The 22,727-nt window shown below is 42.3% G+C and overlaps 1 protein-coding gene across 4 annotated transcripts in view; it reads right to left on the reverse strand.

Annotated features, from left to right (window-relative positions):
• Positions 1–22,727, reverse strand: part of LOC126092015 (protein arginine N-methyltransferase 9-like) — a 148,257-nt gene that overhangs the window by 92,797 nt on the left and 32,733 nt on the right. For all 4 annotated transcript variants that reach the window (XM_049907400.1, XM_049907401.1, XM_049907398.1 and 1 more), the window contains 3 exons: positions 19,059–19,295; positions 11,501–11,668; positions 10,984–11,250 (listed from right to left, as the gene is read on the reverse strand). In XM_049907400.1, the coding sequence (XP_049763357.1) occupies positions 10,984–11,250; positions 11,501–11,668; positions 19,059–19,295 (672 nt within the window). The remainder of the gene's footprint in view (positions 1–10,983; positions 11,251–11,500; positions 11,669–19,058; positions 19,296–22,727) is intronic.

The following is a 22,727-nucleotide window of genomic DNA, read 5'->3' on the forward strand; positions in this document are numbered from 1 at the left end:
GATCAGTCAAGATACAGGCTCTCAGGCAGAAGTCTGTACAACAGGAGGAGTAGAAATTTGTGATCAGTTGTGTAGTAGTGTTGGCAGAAGTATGAGAGTAAGCGCGTCTGCTGTGAATTCATACATCCTCCACAAATTGAGCTCTGGTAATAAAATGATAAGATGTGAACTTCTGAAGAATGTGGCTGAGGACTTACTAACTGATTGTACTGTCCAAAGGATGAACAGTTCTTATATACTTCTCAAAATCTACAACATAAAATAAAGCTTTATCTAGCAGAGAGATGAACTGGTTCCAGCATGCAAGAGTATGGAGAACAAGTCCAGCTATCACTGCTCAGCAAGAGACGAATGTGTCACATGTGTCCAAGCATGAATGACAGCAATCATACCACAGTACATATTTGTCCCAAATATGTTTGTAAATAGCACACTATTGTGCTCTGCACATCCTATAAAGCTGACACCTAAGAGAACATTGTATACCATGTAACATGTAAAATATTACGCCTCTATCTTAAAAGAATACTGGTTCTTCATGTTCAAAAAATAGTTATTTGGAAATAACAGATGATTAAAATGTATCTGAAACCATTATTAATTACAATATTACGAAATGGGCAATTTCTACTCACCACATGGTGGAGATCTTAAGTTGCAGACAGGCACAGCAAGAAGACTGCTAAACCAGTAAGTTTTCACCCAAAAGGCATTCTTCTGAAGTAGACAATACAGACATTCATGTAAACACAACTAACACACACATGACCACTGTCTCTGACTGCCATGGCCAGTCTGCGAGCAACTGTGCATGATGGGAGAAGCAATCTGGATGGTGGGGGTAAAGAGGAGAATGGGGCAAGAAGGGGTGAGGGGGAGTAAAGTGTTGCTTGTAGGAGTATACAGGAATGTGGTAGGGAGAGGGTAGGGCAGCTGGTGCAATCAGAAGGTTAGACTGGGAGGAGGGGAGGGAGGGGGGGAGAAGGGAGCGGAACAGGAGAGAAGTAAAAAGACTGTGGGTGCATTGGCGGAATAGAAGGTTGTGTATTGCTGGGGTGAGAACAGGGAAGAGGATATGTGGGTGAAAGGCAGTGACTAATGAAGGTTGAGGCAATGGGGGTTACGGGAATGTAGGATATATTGCAGGGAGAGCTCCCATCTGTACAACTCAGAAAAGCTCATGTTGGAATGGAGAACCCAGATGGCACAGGCTGTGAAGCAGTCGTTGAAGTGAAAAATGTTGTGTTCGCCAGCATGTTCAGCAACTGTGTGGTCCAGCTGTCTCTTGACCACAGTTTGTCAGTAGCCATTCATGCTGGCAGACAGCTTGTTGGTTGAAACTTCCTGGCAGATTAAAACTGTGAGCCATCCCGAGACTCAAACTAGGGACCTTTGCCTTTTGCGGGCAAGTGCTCTACCGTCTGAGCTACCCAAGCACGAATCATGACCCACTCTCACAGCTTCAATTCTGCCACTACCTCATCTCATACCTTCCAAACTTCACAGAAGCTCTTCAGTGAAACTTGCAAAACTAGCACTCCTGGAAGAAAGGATCTTACAGAGACGTGGCTTAGCCACAGCCTGCTGGATGTTTCCAGAATGAGATTTTCACTCTGCAGCAGAGTGTGCACTGATATGAAACTTCCTAGCAAATTAAAACTGTGTGCCAGACTGAGACTTGAACTCGGGACCTTCCCCTTTCATGGTCATATGCTCTACCGTCTGAGCTACCCAAGAACGACAAACGACCCACCTCGCAGCTTCAACTCTGCCAGTACCTCGTCTCCTACTGTCCAAACTTCACAGAAGCTCTTCTGCAAACCTTGCAGAACTCACACTGCTGGAGCTAACACTCCTGGAGCTTGTTGGTTGTTACGCCCACATAGAATACAGCACAGTGGTTGCAGCTTAGCTTGTAGAGTACATGACTACTTTCACAGGTAGCCTGCCTTTGAGGGGAAAGGTGATGATTGTGACCAGACTGGAGTAGGTGGTAGTGGAAGGATATATGGCACAGGTCTTACTTCTAGGTCTGTTACAGGAATGTGAGCCATGAGGCAAGGGGTAGGGAGCAGGTGTCGAGTAGAGAAGGACGAGGATGTTGTGTAGGTTTGGTGGACGGCGGAATACCACTGTGGGAGGGACAGGGAGGACAATGGGTAGGACATTCCTCATTTCAGGGCACAATGAGAGGTAGTCCAAACTGTGGCAGAGAATGTGATTTAGTTGCTCCAGTCCTGGGTGATAGTGAGTCTCAAGGGGAATCACCCTCTGTGGCGAGGCAGTGGGACTTTGGGAGGTGGTGGGTGACTGGAGAGATAAGGCAAAGGAGATCTGTTTCCGTATAAGGTCAGGAGGTGATTTCGGTCTGTGAAAGATTCAGTGAGACCCTTGGTATATTTTGAGATGGACTGCTTGTCGCTACATTTTTTATGGCAGCAGGTAGCTAGGATGTATGGAAGGGCCTTTTTGGTATGGAACGGGTAGCACCTGTCGAAGTGAAGGTATTGTTGATGGTTGGTAGGCCTGATAAGGACAGAGGTACTGATATAGCCATCTTTGAGGTGGAGGTCAACATCGAGGAAGGCCGTTTGTTGGGTGGAGGAGGACCACGTGAAGTGAACGGGTGAGAAGATCTTGAGATTCTGGAGAAATGTGGTTAGGGTATCATCACCCTAACATGAAGATGTCATCAATGAATCTGAACCAGTTGAGGGGTTTGGGATTCTGGATGGTTAGGAAGGATTCTTCTAGAGTCCGATGATTAGGTTGGTATAGGATTGTGCCAGGCTGGTGCCCAATGCCGTAGCATGGATTTGTTCGTATGTGATACCTTCAGAGGTGAAGTAATCATGTGTGAGGATGTAGTTAGTCATGGTGACCAGGAAGGAGGTTGTAGGTTTGGAATCTGTCAGGCAATGGGAAAGGTAGTGTTCAATAGTGGTAATGCCACAGGCATTAGGGATGTTAGAGTAAAGGGAGGTGGCGTCAATAGTGATGAGCAAGGCACCATGTGGTAAAGGAACAGGAACTGTGGAGAGTTGATGGAGGCAGTGATTGGTGTCTTTAATATAGGAAGGCAGGTTGCAAGTAATAGCCTGAAGGTGTTAGTCTACAAGAGCAGAGATTCTCTCAGTGGGGGCACAGTAACTGGCCATAATCGGGTGTCCTGGGTGGTTGGGTTTATGGACTTTAGGAAACATGTAGAAGGTGGGAGTGCAGGGAGTAGCAGGGCCGAGGGGCGAGAGACTCAGGGGGAGAGGTTCTGGGATGGGATTAAGGACTGAGGAGTGTCTGGTGATCCCATTGGATTTGTAGTCCCTCTGTCAAGTAATCCCTACTGTTCAAAGCCATGGTGGTGGAGCCTTTGTCAGCAGGTAGGATTTCAAGGTTGGCCTAAGTTTTTAGATGGTGGATTGTGGTTCTTCCTGTATAAGTAAGGTTAGCTTACATATTGAGGAATTTGGGGAAAGGTAGTGAGGCAAGGTTCGATGTTAAGAAATTGTGGAAAGTTAATAGATGATTATTCAGGGGCATGGCAATGTGACTTGGGGCACTAAACTTCTGACTACATCAGCTGCCCTACCGACTCCCCATCATACTCCTGCATGCTCCCACAAGCAGCACTTTACCATCCCTCACCACTACCCTCCTATCCCTCCCCTTTCCTTCCCCCGCTTCCTACTTTCCCCCACTACCCAGACTGCTTCTCCTCTCATCTGCAGTTACTTACAGTTGGCCTTGGTGACCAGAGACAGTGGTCAAGCATGTCAGTTATGTTTGCATGACTGTGTGTGTTATCTACTTCAGAAGAAGTCCTTTTGGTCAAAAGCTTACTTGTATAGCAGTCTTTTTGCTGTGCCTGTCTGTGACTAGACATCTACACTACCTGGTGATTAGCAATCTATCCTTTTCATAACATTGTCATTATTCTGTTCTGGATTTTCCATTGTTTGAAATTGTTATTAGCGTTCTAAGAGGGAATAAAGGCTATATTTTAAATAATTAAATGATGGAGAATTTTGTTGTTCTATGTTTTAGTTTTGGGTCAAATTACCTGACTTGTGTATTTTCATATTGCAATATCATGCGATTACTAAAGAGTTAAGGTGCCCAATGTCTTTGCAGTCATCTCTAGAACAGTACTGTCTACCACTGTTGATTTTGTAACTGTGAGCAATTTGAAATGATAAGCAAGTCTCTTTTATTCATCATGCACTGTATGCTGGATGTGACCAGACAGAAAATTATAGTTCATCCCATATTATTATTTTAAGCAATCAGTATGGATTCAGGAAAGGTTGCAGCACAACCCATGCAATAACTGAACTGGTCACAAACGTTAGCAGTTCTCTTGATAACAGAATGTATGTATCAGGCATCTTTTGGGATCTTACCAAAGCCTTCACACTGTAAACCATGGCCAGCTGCCTCAAAAACTGACTAGCTATGGTTCTCAAGGAAAATCTCTAAGCTGGACGTCATCATACTTGGCAAACAGAAAACAAAGAGTACTTGTTAATAACAATGGCAACAAATTCCTCTCTGGCTGGAAACAAACACAATCAGGTGTCCCACAAGGCTCAATATTAGGGCCACTACTATTTTTGTATTACATTAAAGATATGCTATGCCACGTTGAGTCAGATACCATCCTCTATGCAGATGGTTCAACAGCAACAGTCTACTGTAAAACTGATGAAGACTTAATCCATCATATTGAGCAGACACTTGGGAAAGTGGAGGTGTGGGTGAGAAATAATAATTTAAAATTAAACTTTGCAAAAACAGAAACTGTTCATTTTTCCACAAAACAATCAGCACAATGTATATGTTAAATTAGTTACAAGGACAAAAAACTGGACACTGCTAGCTGTCTCAAATTTCTTGGCATGTTAATAAATATATATATTGTGGAGTGAACAGTACTGTGTATGTTATGAATGTCTTATCTGGTGACAATGATTTAGTGGTTAAAAAACTGTATATTATGCATGTTTTGTTTCAGTAGTTAAGTATAGCATAATTTTTCTGGGGGTCTGACAATAGTAATCTGCTCAGAGCCTTTACAAAAATCATTCAAGCAATGGTGGGAGCTACAAAGAATCAACACTGCAAACCTTTATTTCAAAAACTAGATCTAATGTCCATTCCAAGCGTATGTGACATTCTCATTTTCACAAAGAGAAACCCACAACTTCTTGAGGAAAATGCTTCTTGCATCAGTATGAGACTACACGTAAGGCACGTTACATGCTACCTACTTACAGATTCAAACTATATGAAAAAACTCCACACTACATGGGCATGAAATTGGTAAATAAAATCTGTAGGGGGAAGAGTGACCCAGTTCTAAGAAATACTGAAGGAGACCTGGAAAAATATTTTAAAGGTAAATGATGATCATGTAATATAGTACCTCTCCAAACGGTAACACCATATATGCTATACCCATAGATTAAAAGAAAAAAAAAAGTAAAGTAATACATATGTATTGTCACCTTAAACAGTTTATTACTCTGCAGGTTAGTCTTAAAACTGACAAGCCATCTATGACACAATCTTTGATTGTATGAGGCATGTAATGTGAAAATAAAAATTTGATTTGATGTGACTGCCAATTGGACTTTACACACTAGGCATTGCCAGGACAAAAAGATGCAGTAAGCACCACGAAATCATTTTTGTTTTCAGTTTTCATTATGTTTGCATAAATCAAACATTTATTTGGTTTCTTCTTAGGTTTACACTCATTCACAAATTATCTGAGAGTCAGTGAATTTAACTGACTTGAAATTTTGTGCATTATAGTGGTATTTCAAGTTTTGGTGTATTCTATTCCACTTACTAGCTGCCAGTGCCAAGTCTGCAGTCTCATTTGTTGAAGCAAACACATGTTTATTGGATTCCTGAATTAACTGCTGACTTATTAAATTGTTAGTGATAATGACACTTGAATTCTCAATTGATGTAATAGAAGATTCCATAGAAATGTTGGAACACATGAGGCAATACTGAACCTGCGACTTATCATGCAGGGGAATATTGTAGCTTGAGAAAAACACTAGAACACACTCGGGGAACAGCAGGTGACAGCACATGTGATGATGTTATGTCACACGCAATGTGTGGTTGAACCTGAGGCAGCAGATTGTGACACACAGATCCTGAGTGAGGCAAGGGACGGGGATCATCGCACACAACCACTGAGCAGCTGACAGCATAATCTCAGCACACACCAGATATGGTTGGTGCACAGGCAGAGAGGTGGCATGTGTGGGTTCAGGGCCATTGCGTGATGGTGGAGAACTCTACTCAAGAGGTGTGGGACAGATCCCTGAATCATCCAAGCTGGATTAACCTACTGAAGTGAAACTGTCTGCTGCTGGTCACTGATGATGATGTCCATAGTATTAGCCGTGCATGCCAATACCGAATATGGGCCAGAGGAAGGCCGCTGTAGTGGCGATTTGACATAATAAACTTGCATAAGTCCAGGGCTAGATGCAAGAAAACTGGGGGCCAGGTATGAAGTCATGGAAGAGGCATACAGATAGCAGCTATGTGCGACCGGACACACTCAACAAGAGCGATGAGATCAGTTAGGTTGAAACTTACAGCATCACCAGCAAACTCAGATGGGAGGACTAATGTCTTGTGATACAAGACCTCAGCAAGTGATGCCTGGCAGTCTGTCTTATAAGCTGTATGGATTCCTAATATGACTCAGGAAAGGGCGTCAAATCTCTCACCATTGTGGCACCTGTGGGCCGTTTTGAGAGTCCTGTGTCAATGCTCGACAAGCACGTCGTTCTGAGCAGTGTATACTGTAGTGCAAAATTTATCCACACCACAGAGCAGCGGTTCTAGGCGCTTCAGTCTGGAACTGCGTGACCACTACAGTCGCAGGTTCGAATCCTGCCTCGGGCATGGATGTGTGTGATGTCCTTGGGTTAGTTAGGTTTAAGTAGTTCTAAGTTCTAGGGGACTGATGACCACAGATGTTAAATCCCATAGTGCTCAGAGCCATTTGAACCACAGAGCATGCAGAGTTTCTGAAGTAACGGCGATCTGAACTTCCTACCCCGATCGGTGGTCATGGATTTAAGGCACCCAAATCTAGCTGTCCAGGAAGATAGCAGTGCTTGTGCTACAGAATCCGCCATAATGAGCACAAGAGGGATTGTTTACACCCTCCAGGTAACAAAGACAATGATGCACAAGACATATCTGAAACAATCAGATGCGGCTAACAGCCCAATGAGGTCTAGGTACAGGTGGCGGAAATGGCCTCTTGGGATACCAAATTTGACTAGAGGGTGCTTATGCCTGTCGACTTCGCTTCACTGACATGACACACAGGTGCGAACCAACACACAGCAATCATTCTCCACACATGGCCATGTAAAAATTTCCATGACAATACACGGTTTCACTCACTTTTTCATATTTTTATGTATTTCTCCATATTTTTACATATCTTACATATTTTTGCATATCTGTGCATGTTTTGTGTGTCTTTATGTATTTTTTGTGTGTCTTTTCCCTTTCACCTTCTCTCATAACCATCAAGACCTATTTTTCCCATTTCTGCATTCCCACTTCCTTAATACCATAGCTGCCACAGTGGGTCCCTGCTCCATCTTCCTGTACCGGTGTACCGGTTCAGAAAAGTGTCCCTTTCCCTGGCAAACACCCAGTCCCACATCCTATTTCTCAAATGCTGCCTAAACCATGGAATCCCCCCAAATGGCCTAATCATAAAGATCCCTTTCTCTGGATCCCACCCTTCCTTTCACAATGACCTTCACCTCTTCAGATTCTGCCAATCCCTGGCCCTCACAAACCTGGAACCGCAAAAACACATCTCACATGGCGCAGGCATCCCAGAAGCACCTCTGCTCCCACCACAAGATACTACTACTGTGCAATCCCTACTCCATACATCACATCCCTGAAATTGAATCCCTTGCTCTCCAGCACCTGGAGGAGCATTCCACACACCACCTCCATAAATTATCCAATCTGCTGACATCCTACTACCACCTCCGGGCACCACTATCCAACCCCTATCCTACCTGCAGTGTTCCTCCTTGTCCATCCCTCACAGCATGTACACCCTGCCTAGATAACCTTTTCAACTTGCCACATCTGTCAAAATTCCCTACCAACTCTCCACCAAATCCCGACCTGAAACATTCCTTGACACTGTTGTTAATCTTTCCACCAAAACTCTCAGCTCCACAGAAGTTTCAGTCCTACAAAAGGCCTCACCTTTAGCCCTACACCCAGATTTAACCGTGCTGGATTTGTAAAAGACCTACTCCCCTTCTCCAACCCCTGCAATGGAAGCACTTGTTTGCCATCAATTCCTCCAACCAAAACCAACCTGACCCCTGTTTCTTCCAGTTCATATCACCATCAAATCATGATCTTCCCCATCTGACCTAACCACCTGCTGGTCACCTTCCAGGAACAATTTAGCCTCACCAACCTTCCCAAGGTCACTTTCTCAGAACATTAACTTTTTATTGGAAGAAAGAATAACCATACACAACCTCAAACCAAATCCTGACCTAATCATCCTACCTGCAGACAAAGGTTCCAACACTGTTGGTATGAACTGCAGTGACTAACTGGCAGAAAGTCTCCACCAATTATCTGACTCCTCCACCTATAAACTCTGCCAGAGTAACCCGATTCGAAAAGTCCAACACAACCTCCACCCCTGCTCAAAGTCTTAGGCCCTTCCCAGAACCTCTCCAATGAATTCATTTCCGTCCTCACCCCTATGACAACCCACACACCTACCTTCTACATGCTCCCCAAAATCCACAAACTCAACAACCCTGGACTCCCTGTTGTGGCTGGTTATTGTACTCCCTCTGACAGAATTTTGGTCCTCATTAACCAACACCTAAAGCCTTCCACATCAAATACACCAAACATTTCCTTCTTCAACTCTCCACCAACCTCACTCCTTTATCTCCTGAACCCCCCTTGTCACTATTGAAACACCACCTCCCTAAACAACATCCCTCATGCCAACAGTCTTACAGATATTAAACACTACCTTTCTCAATGCCTTTGAGGCTCCACACCCACTGCCTCATTCCTCATACACCTTACTTACTTTATCCTAACCCAAAACTACTTCTGTTTTGAAAGGAAGGTATACCAACAAATCCACAGCACAGCCATGGGCACCTGCATGGCACCCTGCTATGCCAACTTGTTTATGGGCCATCTAGAGGCGACCTTCCTAGTCTCCCAAAATGCCAAACCCCTAGTCTGGTTCAGGTTCATTTATGATATCTTCACGATCTGGACTCAGGGCCAAGAAACCCTATCTTCAGTCCTTCACAACATCAACTCCTTCTCTCCCATCCTCTTCAACTAGGCATCCTCAACCCAGTGTGCCGCCTTCCTGGACACTGACCTCTCCCTCTCTGATGGCTAGAATAACCCATCTGCCCACAATAAACCCACCAACCATCAACCGTACCTGCATTTTGACTGCTGCCATCCCTTCCACACCAAAATATCCCTGTCATACAGCCTGGTCTCCCAGGGACAGCATATTTTCAGTGACAAGTACTCCCTTGCCCAGTATCCCAGTATGCTGAGGGTCTCACCAAGGCCTTCGCAGACAGCACTAAAACCCCCAGACCAAGTCCGCAAACAAATCTCCTGTGCCATTTCCCCTCACACCCCCAATCCTCCCACCACCCTAAGAACCAGCCACAAAGAAGTACCCCCTTTGTCACCCAGTACCACCCCGGACTGGAACAACTGAATCACATCCTTTGCAAGGCCTTTGATTACCTATCATCACACCCTGAAATGAGAGACCTCCTATCCAGTATCCTTCCCATCCCTCCTAATGCGGTGTTGCATCACCCACCCAACCTCCACAACACAACATCCTAGTCCATCCCTATGCCACTCCCAATCCCAATCCCTTGCCTCAAGGATCATATCCCAGTGGAAGATTCAGGGGCAAGTCCTGCCCAATCAACTCACACAGCACATCCTATTCTAGTCTTGTCACAGGTTTATCCTATCCTATCAGGGACTAGGCCACCTGTAAAAGCAGCCATGTCATTCACTAGCTCTGCTGCAATCACTGCACAGTTTTATATTGGTATGACTACCAACGAACTGTCCACCAGGGTGAACGGCCACCAACAAATTGCGGCCAAGAGCAAAATAGACCACCCTTGATTTCTATGGCTATTTCACTACTCGAGCCATTTGGATCCTGCCTCCCATCACTAGCTTTTCTGAATTGTGTAGATGGGAGTTATCATAACAACACATTCTCTGCTCTGTAATTATCCTAGCCTCAACTTACGATAACACAATGTCCCCACACCCTCCACCTAACATTATACATCCATTCTGTCCAATAATTTCCGCCCTATTCTCATCTCTCCTGTTCTTCGTTTGCCACCCTCTGCCAACGCACATGTCCATATTTCACCATTCCTCTCCTCTTTCACTCCTTTTTTCTCAACTCCCTGCCCCACAAGCTCCTGACGCTGACCCTGCTGGCATTCTAGTCCCTGTACACTCTGCCAGACAGCATTCATCTCTCTCCCCACCCATGCAATGTTACCCCTTCCCCTTCTCCGCTCCCTCCAGACTGCTGCTTGCATCCCACATACAGCTCCATTCCGGTCTGAGGTACCAGAGTTGGTGGTCATGTGTGCATGAAGTGTGCTTGCTTGTGTGTAAGAATGGTGTGTGTTTCTCTTTTGCTGATGAAGGGTGTGGCCTAAAGCTTTATGTAACTGTCTATGCAACTTACTTGCCTGTTGCAACTTAATCCATCTTCTTTATGGTATATAGCAATCTATCTTTTCCTACATTGTTGGATTTTGAAAAAAAATATTTTGGTAGGCATTTTTTAAATTCAGTTATGAGGTTGTATTAATACTTTTGCTGACTAAAACAGATGAAAATTTAAGCACCAGAAAATACCTGGTTCCTCTGGGTACATGCGTTATGTCATCACTGTCATAGGGCCCATCAATTTCAGCAATCAGCGCAGGCTCCATTGAGCTCAAGGAAGCACGATAACAGGATGCAATGTAGTGGCTGGAGATGGCCACCACCCTTAAGAATGCACCACAGGGTATCACTTGTGCCCCTGGGGCCATGAGTGATGATGATGCATGTGAAAGTGTTTGCAATATTCCTTCTCCCACCAAGCCAGCATCTACAATCTCAGTCACCACCAAAGAGACCCTATAAAACACATTATGGATGACAATTTTCTCAGAAAATATTTGATCATGTGTGTTATTTTAACCACAGGTATTTAGAGGGACAGAAAAAACAACTTACATAGATTGGAATATGCGTGCAGCCTATAATCATACATTCATACAGTTTGTTGTTACATTACACAAATAATTATAGATGTCTCAAAATGTAATTAGTTTGTAGAGGCAATACAAAACACATGACAAGTTGTTCAAAGTGTATGGGAACTTACCTGTTTGGAATATCTTCGGGTATCCTTATATCAGTTGACATTTTGTTTATCAGACAGATTTTGCCACTTGCATTGTTGGCTGAAATGACTTTTTCTGCTATGTTGATCATTGTCTCAGAGACATCACATGAAAAGACTTCTTTTGCCCCACCTTCAACAGCAAATAAGCTGTAGAAAAAGGAAAGGAAAAGATCCAAGACCACGTAGTATTGTATTACAAAATTATCTGTGATAATAGTACATTCCTGATGATAGAATTTGAAAAGTGACACTTCATTGTGTTAAAGTTTCACAAAATCTTTCAGTCAATGTCCTTGTGATACATTAAACTAGTCAACAGACTCAATACATCAAATGTGTAATGTCACTGAGTAATTTGCAGTATGGTTCTATGCATGGCTAGTTATTTTATTATGATTCTCAGAAGCATGTTATCTTGGATGCAGAGTCATCGTCAGATGTAGAAGTAACTTTGGGTGTGCCACAGGGAACGCTGGACCCTTGATGTTCACGTTGTATATTAATGACCTTGCAGACAATGTTCATAGTAACCTCAGACATTTTGCAGATAATGCGCTTGTCTATAATAAATATTAAATAGATCTTGATAAGATTTCAAAGTGGTGTAAAGGTTGGCAACTTGCTTTAAATGTTTTTAAATGTAAAATTGTGCACTTCCTAAAATGAAACAAATGTAGTTTCCTATGACTATAAGATCAAAGAGTCACAGTATGAATTCGCCAATTCATACAAATACTTGTGTGTAACATTTTGTAGGGACATGAAATGAATCATCACTTAAACCCTGTCATGAGTAAAGCGAGTGGTAGACTTCGGTTTACTGGTACAGACTGGGGAAGTGCAATCAGTCTACAGAGGAGATTGCTTATAAATCACTCTTGTGATCCATCCTAGAATATAGCTCAAGTGTGTAGGACTAGTAACAAATAGGACTCACAGGGGAGATTGAATGTATACAGAGAAGGGCAGCATGAGTGGTCATGGGTTTGTTTGAACTGTGAGTGATTGTCACAGAGATGATGGAAAAACTAAATGGTAAACTCTTCAGGAGAGACATAAACTATCCCGAGAAATACTGCTAATAAAGTTCCAAGAATTGGCTTTAAATGATGACTCTAGGAATATACCACAACCCTCTACTTATCACTCACATAGGGATTGTGAGGACAAGATTAGAATAATTACAGCAGGCTTAGAGGCATTCAAATAATCATTATTCCTACATTCAATACGTGAGTGGAATGGAAAGAAACCCAAATAACTGGTACATTGGGATATACCCTTTGCGATGCACTTCATGGTGGTTTCCACAATATACAGGGTGTTACAAAAAGGTACAGCCAAACTTTCAGGAAACATTCCTCACACACAAAGAAAGAAAATATGTTATGGGGTGGACATGTGTCCAGAAATGCTTACTTTCCATGTTAGAGCTCATTTTATTACTTCTCTTCAAATCACATTAATCAAGGAATGGAAACACACAACGACAGAATGTACAAGCGTGACTTCAAACACTATGTTACAGGAAATGTTCAAAATGTCCTCCGTTAGCGAGGATACATGCATCCATCCTCCATCGCATGGAATCCCTGATGCGCTGATGCAGCCCTGGAGAATGGCGTATTGTATCACAGCCATCCACAATACGAGCACGATGAGTCTCTACATTTGGTACCGGGGTTGCATAGACAAGAGCTTTGAAATGCCCCCATAAATGAAAGTCAAGAGGGCTGTCAGGAGAGCATGGAGGTCATGGAATTGGTCCACCTCTACCAATCCATCGGTCACCGAATCTGTTGTTGAGAAGCGTATGAACACTTCGACTGAAATGAGCAAGAGCTCCATCGTGCATGAACCACATGTTGTGTCATACTTGTAAAGGCACATGTTCTAGCACAGGTAAAGTATCCCGTATGAAATCATGATAATGTGCTCCATTGAGCGTACCGTATTTACTCGAATCTAAGACGCACCTGAAAAATGAGACTCGAAATAAAGGGAAAAAAAATTCCCGAATCTAAGCTGCACCTGAAATTTGAGACTCGAAATTCAAGGGGAGAGAAAAGTTTTAGGCCGCACCTCCAAATCGAAACAAAGTTGGTCCATTGTAATATGAGACACAATTTAGGTTGAATGAAAGACGATACAGCTACAGTAGTTTGGTTCGAGTCGTAAGCTTAGCAGTTAAGCTTTAGCAGGTAGCGATTGCTATGCGTCAGGCGCTCCGTCCGTATTTATACGAGTACTCTTTCTTTTTCACGTGCTTCGTCTGGTTTGAATCGACTGATTATTTTGCTTTGATCTGATAAGTGCCATTTTCTTTGTTATAGGTGTTTACGTCGCTCTAAGCTGAAAATGCATTACTGTACTGCGTCATGCATTGTTTGTCGCATTCTGATAGTGCGTGTTTACGACTTGTCACCGCTCGCGGCATGGTTTGCTTTTGTGCGCGCTACCGCCACTTACAATTAAGAAAAGAGGAATCATCTCATTAGCGAAACAATGGCAAGAGACTGCTATTTGTTGTTACTTACACTGCTGCTTTCTTTGATAATGATCAACAAGAACCAAATAATAGACTGCGTATGATAGAACATGTTCTGAACGAGAGTTAGGTGAAAGTTTTTCTCCATTTGAAAATCTTTGCGGCCGCTTCTTTAGTACATCAAATTCTGCACAGAAATTAGTCATCTTAGATTTAAAAATCCAGTCAGTTGCCGTGCTTTATTTCTGACTGTATCACTATTAGGCATAAAACATGACACAATACGTATATTCTTCCGCGTTTGCTGTTGTCTCACTCTAATTTCGTAGTTTATAAGGCAGACAGGATTTAAATGAGAAAGTAGCAAACAGGAAAGAATACATGGCAAAATGTTTATATTCGTATTATTCTTGTGGTGAAGAGAATACTGCATGTGATTCACATTTCATCAGGTTCCTATTAGCAACCATCACTTCTCACAGGTAGGAAAAAATTCAGAACGTAGAGTTGGCCATATTGACAAACATCCCTAACAGTCTTGCCAGTTGGATTTTCGTAGTACATTGAAATTCTGCTACATTCGAAGATGAACAATACGGAATTTATATTTGGCTCTGAGCACTATGGGACTTAACTACTGTGGTCATCAGTCCCCTAGAACTTAGAACTACTTAAACCTAACTAACCTATGGACATCACACACATCCATGCCCGAGGCAGGATTCAAACCTGCGACCGTAGCGGTCACGCGGTTCCAGACTGTAGCGCCTATAACCGCATGGCCACGGAATTTGTATTCACTTCGTTGGATAATGTATGAAAATGCAGTGGTCGAAACTCGGGACGGAGAAAAAAAAGCTCGTCTTCCACCTTTTTTTTTTATTATTTATTTACTGACGCAGAGGTTTTGGTGCCAGTATTTATCTCTGTGCCTACAAAGCATGCCTGTTAGTGCTACATATATTCGACGGTAGAAGTTAGTTGTGGCGGCACCTACCAACATTTTTCAGAACTTCCGCTTGCTTTGCACTCGATTCAAAGCCGCAGGCGGTTTTTTGGATTGCAAAAACCGGAAAAAAAGTGCGGCTTAGATTCGAGTAAATACGGTAGGTGGAAGAACATGGGGCCCAATCAAGACATCACCAACAATGACTGCCCAAACGTTCACAGAAAATCTGTGTTGATGACATGATTGCACAATTGCGTGCGGATTTTTGTCGGCCCACACATGTTGATTGTGAAAATTTACAATTTGATCACGTTGGAATGAAGCCTCATCCGCAAAGATAACATTTGCACTGAAATGAGGATTGACACATTGTTGGATGAACCATTCGCAGAAGTGTACCCGTGGAGGCCAATCAGCTGCTGATAGTGCCTGCACATGCTGTACATGGTACAGAAACAACTGGTTCTCCCGTAGCACTCCCCATACAGTGACGTGGTCAACGTTACCTTGTACAGCAGCAACTTCCTGACGCTGACATTAGGGTTATCGTCAACTGCACGAAGAATTGCCTCGTCCATTGCAGGTGTCCTCGTCGTTCTAGGTCATAGGCTGGAATATTCCGTGCTCCCTAAGACGCCGATCAATTGCTTCGAACATCTTCCTGTCGGGACACCTTCGTTCTGTAAATCTGTCTCGATACGAACGTACCGTGCCACGGCTATTGCCCCGTGCTAATCCATACATCAAATGGGCATCTGCCAACTCCGCATTTGTAAACATTGCACTGACTGCAAAACCACGTTCATGATGAACACTAACCTGCTGATGCTACGTACTGATGTGCTTGATGCTAGTACTGTAGAGCAATGAGTCGCATGTCAACACAAACACCGAAGTCAACATTACCTTCCTTCAATTGGGCCAACTGGCGGTGAATCGAGGAAGTACAGTACATACTGACGAAACTAAAATGATCTCTAACATGGAAATTAAGCGTTTCCAGACACATGTCCACATAATATATTTTCTTTCTTTGTGTGTGAGGAATGTTTCCTGAAAGTTTGGCCGTACCTTTTTGTAACACCCTGTAGATGTAGATATAAATGTAGGACACAAGGAGATACCTAAAACAGCCAGAGCCATTAATGACATAGAAATTTACCATAATAAATAAACTGTCATACTGGTCACAAAAAGTGTTTCATTTTCAATAAAGCAGTAGTACTGAAAGCTAGCTGCCATTATTATAAGACAACACACAAAAAACATGCAGTACAAGTGGAAATTGGCACGGGTGATTAGATCTAATTTGCTTGGAGATATAGAGCGAAGACAGAAAGAAAATTGGGTTTTAATAGAATTGAGGAGAGAGGGAGAGGGGTATTAGGGTTTATTACCCTGTTGATGATAAGGCCCCAAGGTTGGGTTGAACTGAAACAGAGAAGAATTTTGGCAATATCCTTTTTGATGGAAGTGCATGGCATTTGCCTTAACCTGTTCAGGAAAACTGCAGCAAAACTAAACTGAATCACTGGACAGACATTTGAAACACACTGATATCTATACAAAGGAATCGAATTGACATGAAACTGAATGGAAAGGAAACCAACGATGAGAGATTATTAAAGGCAATAGAAAGGAGGAAAATAAAATTTATTGGACATATCACCTGACACAACAATTCCATTATTAACATTCTTAAAGAGAAAGTACTGGGAAAGACAGGAAGAAGATAGCATAGGATGAAGTATTTGAAAGATGTTGAGAAGAGGATAGGATGTGACAATTACATGGATCTGAAACAAACAGCCAATGACACAAGACAGGTTGCATCAACAAGGCATTGCCCTTTCAAATATTATTCCACCTATTTTGATACTGAAAATGAAGCAGGCAAAAAGGAATACAAACATCTCAAAAATGAGATCGACAGGAAGTGCAAAATGGCTAAGCAGGGATGGCTAGAGGACAAATGTAAGGATGTAGAGGCTTATCTCACTAGGGGTAAGATAGATACTGCCTACAGGAAAATTAAAGAGACCTTTGGAGAAAAGAGAACCACTTGTATGAATATCAAGACCTCAGATGGACACCCAGTTCTAAGCAAAGAAGAGAAAGCAGAAAGGTGGAAGGAGTACATAGACGGTCTATACAAGGGCGATGTACTTGAGGACAATATTATGGAAATGGAAGAGGATGTAGATGAAGATGAAATGGGAGATATGATACTGCGTGAAGAGTTTGACAGAGCACTGAAAGACCTGAGTCGAAACAAAGCTCCGGGAGTAGACAACATTCCATTAGAACTACTGACAGCCTTGGGAGAGCCAGTCCTGACAAAACTTTACCATCTGGTGAGGAAGATGTATGAGACAGGCGAAATACCCTCAGACTTCAAGAAGAATATAATAATTCCAATCCCAAAGAAAGCAGGTGTTGACAGATGTGAAAATTACTGAACTATCAGTTCAATAAGTCACGGCTGCAAAATACTAACGCAAATTCTTTATGGACAAATGGAAAAACTAGTAGAAGCCGACCTTGGGGAAGATCAGTTTGGATTCCGTAGAAATATCGGAACACGTGAGGCAATACTGACCCTACGACTTATCTTAGAAGCTAGATTAAGGAAAGGCAAACCTACGTTTGTAGCATTTGTAGACTTAGAGAAAGCTTTTGACAATGTTGACTGGAATACTCTCTTTCAAATTCTGAAGGTGGCAAGGGTAAAATACAGGGAGCGAAAACCTATTTACAATTTGTACAGAAACCAGGTGGCAGTTATAAGAGTCGAGGAACATCAAAGAGAAGCAGTGGTTGGGAAGGGAGTGAGACAGGGTTGTAGCCTCTCCCCCAATGTTATTCAATCTCTATATTGAGCAAGCAGCAAAGGAAACAAAAGAAAAATTTGGAGTAGGTATTAAAATCCATGGAGAAGAAATAAAAACTTTGAGGTTCACCAATGACATTGTAATTCTGTCAGAGACAGCAAAGGACTTGGAAGAGTAGTTGAACGGAATGGATAGTGTCTTAAAAGGAGGATATAAGATGAACATCAACAAAAGCAAAACGAGGATAACTGAATGTAGTCGAATTAAGTCGGGTGATGCTGAGGGAATTAGATTACGAAATGAGACACTTAAAGTAGTAAAGGAGTTTTGCTATCTGGGGAGCAAAATAACTGATGATGGTTGAAGTAGAGAGGATATAAAATGTAGACTGGTAATGGCAAAGAAAGCATTTCTGAAGAAGAGAAATTTGTTAACATCGAGTACAGGTTCAAATGTCAGGAAGTCATTTCTGAAAGTGTTTGTATGGAGTGTAGCCATGTATGGAAGTGAAACATGGACAATAAATATTTTGGACAAGAAGAGAATAGAAGCTTTGGAAATGTGGTGCTACAGAAGAATGCTGAACATTAGATGGGTAGATCACATAACTAATGAGGAGGTATTGAATAGAATAGGGGAGGAGAGGAGTTTGTGGCACAACGTGACCAGAAGAAGGGACCGGTTGGTACGACATTTTCTGAGGCATCAAGGGATCACCAGTTTAGTATTGGAAGGCAGCGTGGAGGGTAAAAATTGTAGAGGGAGACCAAGAGATGAATACACTAAGCAGATTCAGAAGGATGTTGGTTGCAGTAGGTATTGGGAGATGAAGAAGCTTGCACAGGATAGAGTAGGGTGGAGAGCTGCATCAAACCAGTCTCAGGGCTGAAGACCACAACAACAAAAACTATTTTGTGAGTCCACACTGTTGTAAGTCATGTGTCATCACACCCAGCAATTTCATACAAAGAGGAAGTGCAGTGAGAAAATATTGTAGCAACATCCAAATTTAAAATAGATGCATACATATAATTTTTGGGCAAGTTAATTAAAATAAGCAAATACAGTATCCAGTATTTTAGTCTAAATTCTTACATGTGCAGCAGACAATTAAAGCTTTCTTCAGAATCCATGCCTATGTTACAGAGAACTTTTGATTCAGACTAACAATGCATATCAGAAATGCAATCTGCAAAAACTGCACCACTATTCACTATGGCTGCATAAGACATGATTATTTGCTAAACACAATCATTTTTGTTTACTTACCTCAAAATGCCTGTGCCTGTACCAATGTCCAAAACAGAATTAAAGCCCTGACTGACTTTTTTAATGATTGCATCTCTGTATGCTTTGTTTCGTGAAGAGTCATTTAGCATACGAAAGTGCCATCTTTCCACCAACAGATTCTTCACACTTTGTAAATTACGGAAGGCTTGCAGATTATCTGTATTCGCATCAACTGCTTTTTTGAAGTAGTGCAATGCCTCTTTCAGATGATTTGACCTGAAACAAGCAAGTACAGTTATATATTTACCTTATTGGTTCCTTATTTTGCAGAGAAATTCCTTGTTTTTCTAGAAAGACATGGGGGAAAAAACAGACCTTTGAGATTCCTGCATAATTTTGGATTTTTTGGCATTTGATTACTTTTGCTCTTTTCCAGTATTCAGATGATTACATGATAAATTTATAAATGAAGACAGTGGTTCCAACCAACAAAGTACGGCTTGGGCCGCACCCTTGACTGTGCTCAAAGCACAGCTGCAGCTTGAGGGAAGATCCACTCACATCATGGCAACTGAAGAGACAAGAGCACTTCACGTAGATGCACCTCCTCCACATCACCAGAGTCCCAAGCCTAGTTTTTAGTTGTGGTAGAACAGGGACTGAAAGCCATAGCTTGTCCTGACCATGCACTCCGCCCCCTCCTTTCCAACTTGCCAGTGGAGCCACACCCACACTCTGCAGGCTTGTGACCAACAGCGGAGGGGAGGGAGAGGAGATAAAGACAGCATCTGATGAAGAAAATCAGTCTACGACAGCAACTGAGGATGGCAGGAAGTCATCTTGCTGAAATATCATGAATATTGTCCATCTGCATATCCAAGAAGAGTTGAAAACAATGATATATTTATTCTTCTTAGCTAGATTCAGAGTCAATTATGTGATTGGGTCAAGCTTACAAAAATAATTCTCTATTTCTGGCCATAAAATACACTTGCAAACAATGGAATTAGAGGTACCTACTTTTGCCCTATTGACAGCAAAAGTGTGTCATGGCATGGGCTCCCACAGGTGCAAGGGAGCTATTCGGACCCAGAGCCACTCAAATGCCATCAACAGTTACTGGAGGCAGCCTTTTTTCTGAATGGATCCAAAGCCATGTGTGTTTCAAATTCTATAATTATGCTATCATATTTTGATGGATTATGTGTGCTGGTATACAGGGTTATTACAAATGATTGAAGCGATTTCACAGCTCTACAATAACTTTATTATTTGAGATATTTTCACAATGCTTTGCACACACATACAAAAACTCAAAAAGTTTTTTTAGGCATTCACAAATGTTCGATATGTGCCCTCTAGTGATTCGGCAGACATCAAGCCGATAATCAGGTTCCTCCCACACTCGGCGCAGCATGTCGCCATCAATGAGTTCGAAATCATTGTTGATGCGAGCTCGCAGTTCTGGCACGTTTCTTGGTAGAGGAGGTTTAAACACTGAATCTTTCACATAACCTCACAGAAAGAAATCGCATGGGGTTAAGTCGGGAGAGCGTGGAGGCCATGACATGAATTGCTGATCATGATCTCCACCACGACCGATCCATCGGTTTTCCAATCTCCTGTTTAAGAAATGCCGAACATCATGATGGAAGTGCGGTGGAGCACCATCCTGTTGAAAGATGAAGTCGGCGCTGTCGGTCTCCAGTTGTGGCATGAGCCAATTTTCCAGCATGTCCAGATACACGCGTGAAACTTGCCCGCACGCGTTCAACCGTTTCCTCGCTCACTGCAGGCCGACCCGTTGATTTCCCCTTACAGAGGCATCCAGAAGCTTTAAACTGCGCATACCATCGCCGAATGGAGTTAGCAGTTGGTGGATCTTTGTTGAACTTCGTCCTGAAGTGTCGTTGCACTGTTATGAGTGACTGATGTGTATGCATTTCAAGCACGACATACGCTTTCTCAGCTCCTGTCGCCATTTTGTCTCATTGCGCTCTCGAGCGCTCTGGCGGCAGAAATCTGAAGTGCGGCTTCAGCCGAACAAAACTTTATGAGTTTTTCTACGTATCTGTAGTGTGTGGTGACCATATCTCAATGAATGGAGCTACAGTGAATTTATGAAATCGCTTCAATCATTTGTAATAGCCCTGTACAAACAAACCCCAGATTAGAGCTGGATTTTTCTGCTTTACATATGGACTTATATTTGGATGCAACTTATATTTGAGGTAACCTATCACTGAATGATATCATCTACAATGCAAATATGGGCGAGACATTTTCCATCCATGTTGATACCTTTAAGTCTCCAGGATAGACACAACATCCTCCAGAGCCAAGATGAATAGCTTATGTGAGATTGCGTCTCCTTGCCTGACGTCTCTCCTCGTGGGAACCTTACCAGTGATCCAGTCTTCCTTTATTTTCACATGTAGAGTGGGTTTCTCATAAATGTAGCAGATTAATTCAGTATAGTTATAGGCAATGCAGGCTATGTTCATCGTCCTCAATACTGCCCAGGTTTCGATTATGTCGAACACCTTCTGGTAGTCTATGAAGATCATGTCAAATGGGATGTTATACTCCATACATTTCTCCATCAGTGTACATGTTGCTTGAATATGGTCAGTTGTAGTGAAATCTTTTCCGACTGTTTGACGTGCTGGTAAAAGTCAAATTTCTGGTGCAGGTGGTTCGTAATGGTTTCAGTTAGCACCTTGTAAAATATAGATAAAAGACTAACAGGCCTACAATTCTCAATGTTTGTGTTGTCATCTTTAGTGAAGAGCAGAATGACTTCTACATTTTTTGATGACTCTGGAATCTTCACTTCTTCGAGAAATTTATTTAATAAATTTAGGAGCGCTTCCTCATCTCTTAAGCATCTAGCATGTGATCTGATCTTCCCCTGGTACCATAGACTTCTTGAGTTGCTTCAGAGCTGTTTCCATTTCATTTTTATTGATGTGTTCAATTTCTTCTGACCCCACATTTATAAAAAAACTTCATGCAGGCTTTGGCTTGATAGTAATTGACTGTAGGGCTTCCAACGAAAGTCTTCACCAGTTTTTATAGTTTTGTCTCTTTCAGTAACAACTTCTTCTTGCCCATTCTGAATGTTGTGGATGATAACCCTGCATTTTGAGTGGAATGAAAAACTCTCATGTTCACACTGATTTGGTTGGTCTCTTCGATCAGTGTTGTTTTTTGCATTCACTGATCTCTTCTGATCACCTTCTTAACATTTTTATTGAGGTCTCTGTATATGGATGCATCTACATCTCTATCTACACCCTGCAAACCACCGTGAAGTGTGTGGAAGAGGGCGTGACCCATTGTACCAGTTACAGCACTTATTAGGTTTTCTTCCTATTCCATTCACGTATAAAGTGTGGGAGCAATGATTGTTTGAATGCCTCTGTGCGTGCTGTAATTATTCTAATCTTGTCCTCACAATCCCTATTTGAGCAATATGTAGGGAGTTGCAGTATATTCCTCAAGTCATCATTTACTATTCAGTTGAGGGTTCATTCAGTTCCACTCCTCTTAAGTTATCTGTTGGTTGTTAAGAAAATTCATCATCATTTGACCTCTCTGGTTTTGCGATGAAATATGCAAAATTTCTGTGAACTACAGTATGTTCCTAACAAAATCAACAAGTAATAAGGAAAATGTGATACTTTCTGCTGCTGTCAGAGCCTCATA

This window comes from Schistocerca cancellata, chromosome 7, assembly GCF_023864275.1.
Source record: "Schistocerca cancellata isolate TAMUIC-IGC-003103 chromosome 7, iqSchCanc2.1, whole genome shotgun sequence".
NCBI lineage: Eukaryota > Metazoa > Arthropoda > Insecta > Orthoptera > Acrididae > Schistocerca > Schistocerca cancellata.